The sequence below is a fragment of the Elephantulus edwardii genome, unplaced genomic scaffold (genome assembly GCF_000299155.1).
Source record: "Elephantulus edwardii isolate Elephantulus edwardi_28Jun2011 unplaced genomic scaffold, EleEdw1.0 scaffold00049, whole genome shotgun sequence".
NCBI lineage: Eukaryota > Metazoa > Chordata > Mammalia > Macroscelidea > Macroscelididae > Elephantulus > Elephantulus edwardii.
The window spans coordinates 595657-602444 of NW_006399799.1; the positions used below are offsets into that span (position 1 = coordinate 595657).

At 49.8% G+C, this 6788-nt stretch overlaps 1 protein-coding gene across 1 annotated transcript in view; it reads right to left on the bottom strand.

Moving 5' to 3' along the window:
- Window positions 1-1384, bottom strand: part of TRIM62 (tripartite motif containing 62) — a 51958-nt gene extending 50574 nt beyond the window's left edge. The window contains exon 1 of the mRNA XM_006886417.1: window positions 977-1384. Within this exon, the coding sequence (XP_006886479.1) occupies window positions 977-1384 (408 nt within the window). The remainder of the gene's footprint in view (window positions 1-976) is intronic.
- Window positions 1385-6788: the final 5404 nt, after the last annotated feature.

Below are 6788 nucleotides of genomic sequence, written 5' to 3' on the forward strand. Positions count from 1 at the left end.
TCATGCTTGGAAGGGTGGAGGGACTGTGCAGGAGAGGAAGATTCAGGATGAGATGGATTGATTCAGTAACTAGGGCAATGGAGGTTGATGTGTTGGAATTAGTGAGACTGGCTCTGGACAGTGTAGGCTTCAAAACTCCTGTACATAGGGTCACTATGGGTTGCAGATGACTCGACTGCAAATGACAACAACTCTACATACATGGTTTCATTTAGTTTTCAAAGGTCCTGATGTAAATGACGTGACTAAGGAGATCATCAAAAGACCCTAGAGATCCAATCCTTTGCACCCATACCCTCCCTCCTTAGCACAGTTTCTTGACACTAACTTAGACTCCTCCAAGTTTAACCTTGGCCTTAACTTAGATCCTTCTCTCAGTCTTGATCCTAATTCTGTCCTGAACAATATGGCTCTGGTACTGATCCTGTCCTCTAAGTCCTGAAGAAGGCCCCACCCCATGCTGCCCCTGAACCTGAAAGATCACAGTGCAGCATAGTCTCAACTAGGACCGCAGTCCAGACCCTGGTCCAGCTGATAGTATCATCTCCATCTCTGTAGTATCATCTCCATCTCTAAAGACAGAAATGTCTTTCACTCTGCCCTGACCATTTTGGTGCTGAATCTATCCCCACTTTCAGCCCCAGGACTTCTAACTGTGTCCCTCCCCTCGCGCAGGTGTGATTCAGCCTGGTTTCCAGCCCTGTCCCTAGTATGGCTCAGATCTTATCTGTCTCCATGGTCCCACCCACCCCAGACCACATTCCAGCCCTGGGCTCGACCCCACTCCAGGTTGGCAGGGCCAAAACCCGGCCCCTAATGCCCCGTCCCCGCCTTATGTTAATCCTGATAGGCCCCTGACTCTGCCAGTAGCCCCGCCTCGACTCAATTCTGACTGGGCCCTGCCCGAGGCCCAACCCTGACCCCGCCCCTGGGCCGCCCCTAGGCCGCCCCGCCTCCGCCTCGCAGGGCCGCGCACCTGCAGCTCCTCGAAGGCATCGTCTATGCCGGTGACCTGGTGCTGCTCGTGCAGCGCTGGCTCATCGCAAAAGAAGCAGAGGAGCGCACGGTCCGTGAGGCAGAAGAGTTTGACCTTGTCGTGCGCCTGGCAGGGTCGCGTGGCGCGGCGCGCATTGAGGATGGCGTCCAGCGGGAAGGCGCTGTAGCGCTCCACGATGTTGGCCAGCTTGAGGCTGGGCGCGAGCGCGGGCTCGGCGAACGTGCGCCGGCACTCCGGGCAGTCGCGGGCGCCCTGCGCCTCCTGCCGCACCCAGTGCTCGGTGATGCACCGGCGGCAAAAGTAGTGCTCGCAGCCCAGGCTCACCGGGTCCTGGTAGATGCTCAGGCAGATGGAGCACAGCAGCTCATCCTTGAGGCTGCACGCCATAGCGCCGGGGGTAGCGGGGCCGGGGGCAGCGGGGCGGGGGGCCCGAGAAGCAGGGGCGCGGCTGAGAGCGCGCTGCGCTGACAGGGGTAGCACCGAGGGATAGGTGCGGGGACAAGGCCCAGAGAGGCTGGGGTAGGAGCTACGGGGAATGGGAAGGGGTGCTGTCCGGCAAGGGGGTAACGCAGAGAAAGGAGGACGAGGGGCAGGAGCTACCCGGGACGTGAGCCCGGGAAGGTGGTCTCGAGGTAGCGGGTAACGCAGAGCGATGGGTGCTGGAGGGAGAGGGCCGTGGGGATCTGAGAGGAGGGGCTCCTGGCGAGGAGGTTCTAGGGGAGGGGACAGTCTGAGGGGATGGGTACTGGGAGAAGGGGATCCAGGAGGGGGGCGGAGGCCCTGGGGGGCTTGTACTCCCAGGATGGGGGTAGTGGGGGGAGGGGGAGAAGACGGAGGTGGGTGGTTGCTGGAGAGGGGGAAGCCAGGCCGAGCAGCACGGCGGCCGTGGCGAGTAGAGCAGAGAAGGGGTAGGGGTCCACTCAGCGGCCCGATCCCGGCGCCAAGCCCGGGCCTTGAGTGGCCCCTTACCGTAGCCGGCTCAGCTGCCACCGCTCCGGTCCCAGCGCAGCCTCCTAAACCGGAACCAGGAGAGCTGGAGCAGCCGGCGGCCGAGGCTCCTTCCCCGCCCCTGTGGGCGGGGCCTGCACGACCCCGCCTCCACGGCGGGCGGGGGCAGAGGGGGTGGGCCTACAGCCTGAGGGACACCCCCTCCCCACTTGTGTCTCCGCCTCTATCTCTCCTGCACTGAGGAAGTGGAACCCAGCTGTTAACTTGAACATCTGCACAGAGAAATACCTGTGTCTCTCTTGGGTCGCAGTGACAGGTGGAAGGCTGCTAGTGTAAGGAGATGAGTTTAAAGAAGGAGCATCTTTATGGATTAGTGATTTGAAAATGTGGAGAAAACAGTATTTTGTGTTGAAGCAAAGCCAAATCTGCATAAAGCACCTTTGCATAACCTGTGCAGATAAAATTCGAGAAATTCTTGCTAAGAGCAAGTTCAGGACCAAGTGCAGATAAAATTCGAGAAATTCTTGCTAAGAGCAAGTTCAGGACCAAGTGCGTTCATGGCACTTAGGATCTGATTTCCTCCGCTTTCTCCAAGGATGGTTGGGGGAGAAGTTTGCAAAGCCCTGGTTCTGACTAATGTATGACCCAAGGAATCCTCTCCGTTCAGCAGACATTGCTAGAGTGCAGTGTTTGCGTGGTGAGGAGGTTGGAGACGGGAGGTGGAGCGAGAAAGAGAAGAGTAATAGGAGGCTTTGACGTGTGTGCCAGATGGAGAGGGATTTCTAGGCAGAGAGGCAGCATATGCAAAAGCGGAAGTGTGAAAGGGGAGGGCACTTTGAGGAAAGTACAGTAGTTCTACCCTGTTGGAGGTCAGATGGAAGGTCTTGCTCATAGTAAGAATTTCACGAAGACATTGTACTTGCAGTTAGGGAGCTTGGACCTGCTCAGAGCTGGGTCTCAGGAAGCCATAGAGAGGCTGGCTGTACTACCATCAAGCACAAGGCAGGTGTCCTTTCTGATGTGTCTGCAATGCAAAGGGCCTGGCATGCAATCAAGATAATGTGGCTGAATCAGAGCAGAGAAGATGCAGGAGGAGAGACTAGGTACCAGCTAGGATTTTATCATCAGAGTCCTTACAGAAGGTGAGCCGTGGCCTAGAACAGTGACTCAGGTAGGGGAAGAAGCTCAGAGAATGGCAATTTAGACACTATACAAGTTGGTAATGGATTGATCTGGGGTGAGGACAAGGATGAATTGGGGGTAACTCTCCAGTTTCTGCCTCTTCCATAAAGGTTTTCATTGAGCTCAAATGTATTGAGATACAATTTAAGAAACAATTCTAAGCTTTAGTCCTCTGCTGTTTACATCTGTTCTACCTCAACATCACCTGGCCTGGAGTCTCCATCCTTGCCAGGAACAAGTTGGTCACTCATGCTCCAGCCAGTGCTCAACTTTTCCTTGCCCTTGCAGCCCTGATTTTGTTCTATTGTCCGTTGTTGTTTGGTTGGTTTTTTCCATGTGACCAATGGAAGGCAGACCCAGCACAGTTCCAGAAGTTAGTTCTGTTTGGACAATGTCCATCTTGATAGTTTCACTCCTCTTGTTAGTGGTGGTTTGACCAAGGATATGTAATGCATATTTGGCCTGAAAAAACAGAAGGGGAGTCTGTGATGAAGAGGGGGAAGGAGACAGTTTCTGGAATGGAACGATCCATTTTTACAAGGAGTCTCCTGTCCTTGCTGGCTATAGATGTGTTTGGTCTTGCTGTTGGAGAAAATTCCACAGTTGCTGAGATGGGAATTGGCCCAAGTCTGGGCCGTCAGTTCTATCCAATGGTCTTTCTAAATGGTCCAGCTCAGTCACCTCTCTCTCACGATTTTAAATTGTTGCTTGTCTCCTCAAGCCACGTAGCAACACTCCTGCGCTTTGCTCAGTGGGTGTCCCTTCTCCCCCTCCACCAAGAAGGAAGACCTTCTAGGAAGGGGGCAATCTTCTCAACTTCCAATTCCTTTCAGCGTATCTACTTAGCTAGAGAAATCTTATAAGTCCTTTGTGGAACGAGGCAGGATATAAAATAAACAAATGAATAATGTATATGCATTTACAACTTCACTGTCCTCACCTCCTTTCCTCTGGTCTCCGAGGGTGAAGTTGCCTTCTTTGCAAGATTAATTCTTCCTCTTGGGTCCTGGTCTAATTCCCTCTGGCCTCCTTGAGACCTGACTCCTTCTGTCATCTCCTCTTGACAGTTATTTTTCCCCCCTCCTTTCTCTTCATTGATTACTTTCTCCCAGTCTATAAATATGCTCAAATTTCTCTTAATACAGTACTTTCTAGAGCCTCCCTTCGCCACCTCTAGCTAACATCTCATTTCTTGCCTTTCTCTAACTGAGCTTCTTGGAAGAATTGCTTGCCCATCCTCCTGTGCCATTCATCAGCCCACTGCAGCCTGGCTCTTGTCCCTACCACTCCATGGAACTCACTAATACTCCCCTAATTGCCAATTAAAAATAGCTTCTAATGCACAGTTAACTGCTGTAGGAAAACAAAATAAATAGAAAAAGAAAAGAAAATTTTAAATATTCATGATTCCACGTCTCAGAAAGATCTGAAGACATAAAAGTAGTGCTTTCTATCCTTACAGACTTTGCCCCTCACATAGTGTATATGCAAACGCAATGTAAGAGGACTGAGGAAACGGGGAGAACATGATAGATAGCTTAAGTTCGGTCACTTTCTGAATTAGTGTTTCCAAAAGGAACAACATGTATCTTCATGTGAGTTCTTCCAGGAGCTGACCTTGAGATTGAGACTGGAGTGAAAATAGTTTATTTGGAAAATGTAAGGAATGCTATTAGAAAAATGAGAAATCAGTGCACACTATGAAATCAGCTATTACAGAGGATAATGGAAGATTTATCCTGCAGGGAAGCTCTAGGAAATAGCACCAGAAACATGCCTGAGAAGGACTGTACCTAAAAGCTGAGGAAGCTAGGGTGTTGTTTTGGTCCACAGACCACAGAACTAGACATTTGTCCTAAGGCATTATGAGACCAAAGAAGGAGGAGAGCAATTCCATGATGGAGGCGTAAGGATTTTCTGAAAAGGATACATGCTGAGGTGACTGGGCTCTAGCTGGCACGTTACCAGGCCCTCCCTCACCATATTGAAGACCACCTTAGAAGGATATGACAGTGACTCAGCAAACAGAAATGAACTAACAACAAGCAGACACATAGCCAGATTCAGCCTAGGGAAAAAAAAAGACAGTCCCTTTGCAATCCTCTAAAACTCCTGGAGGCTGCCTTTTATAATCTGGCATGCCCGTATGCCCCCTTCTTCCACAAAGTCCCTGAGAGTCCCAAGGGGAGGATTAAAGCTAGGTTGATAGGCCAGGCAGCATCTTGCAGCTGGAGCCATAAGGCACAGCAAAGCTAAACAATCCTATTCCCAGGAAAATCCAAAACCCAACACAGGCCCTGCCAGCCAGAAGGGAAGGAGTCAAGACAAGACGGCCATGACAGATTAGCCATCAGTTCTCTAGCCACTTTTTCATGTGTTTTTACAAATCAGTGATGTATTCGGTGGTAGTCTCAAACACAGGTCCAATATCTAGTAGTTACTGTAGCACGAGTCCTCAGGCGGCAGCCACCGTGTACAGAGCCCCTGCACTGTCTTTATCTAGGGGGTGCTAGCAGTTAAGAGCTGCAGGCTCTATCCGCTGCCATTCAAGGCCACTTCAGTTTATTTTATTACCTTTATAGAACCATGAATAAGAATAAAAACAGTTAAAAAGTGGAAAACACTTGGTCCACCTGAAAATACCTCTTGTGAAGACAATGCAAAACATTTCATTGTTTCTTTCTAAAAACTGAGACAAATGAAGTGAGTGCACTTCTTTTCAAACCTTCTACAACTTGCTACACACCCTCAAGTTTAGTTACTTTTTCCTATCTTTCATATGCTGGCACAACCAGACATTCTACTTTAAGATAATGTTGTTGTTGTTGTTGAGATTGACAAATCAGAACTGACTCAAACTGACCTTTCAGCAGGTTTTCAGAGGAAGTAAATCTCACAGGAGATTTTCTTTCTTGCGCAGAACAGCTGGTGGATTCAAACATCGTACCTTTGGGTTGGCAGTACAATCCTTACCTCTAAACCACCAGAGCTACCTAAGCCACTTTCTTTTTTTTCCTTAAAAAAAAATTGTTGTTGTTGTGTGCTATCAAGTCACTTGTAACTCATAGCAAACTCTATGTACAACAGCCCTGACCCCTGCTCTTTCCTGAACCAAGCTTATTGTCTCTGACTCACCTATCCCCATTTCCCTAGACACTGAGTCAATCTATCTCCTTCAGGGTCTTCCTCTCTTGTGCTGTCCCTCCACCCTCTCAAGCATAATGTCATTCTCTAAGGACTGGTCCCATCTTGCAACATGACCAAAGTATGTCAGATGAAGCCTCAGAATCCTTGCCTCCAAGAAACAGCCTGGTTTCACCCTCTCAAGGATAAACCTGTTTGTTTCCCTAGCAGTCCATGGTGTATTCAACACTCTTCTCCAGAACCACAGCTCAAAGGCATCAATTCTCTTTCTATCATCTCTAGTCATAGTCCAGCAAGTAATTGCAAAGACCATGGCCTGTATTAGGCACACCTTAGTCTCCACACTGACATCTTTGCTTTTCATACTCTGGAGAGGTCCCTGACAGCAGACTTTCCCGATGCAAATTACCTTCTAATTTTCTGGCTGCTGGTGCCAAGAGTGTTGATGGTTGAGTCAAGCAAACTGAAGATGTTAACAATCTCAATCTCTTCACCATCTGTCATGATACTGCCAATT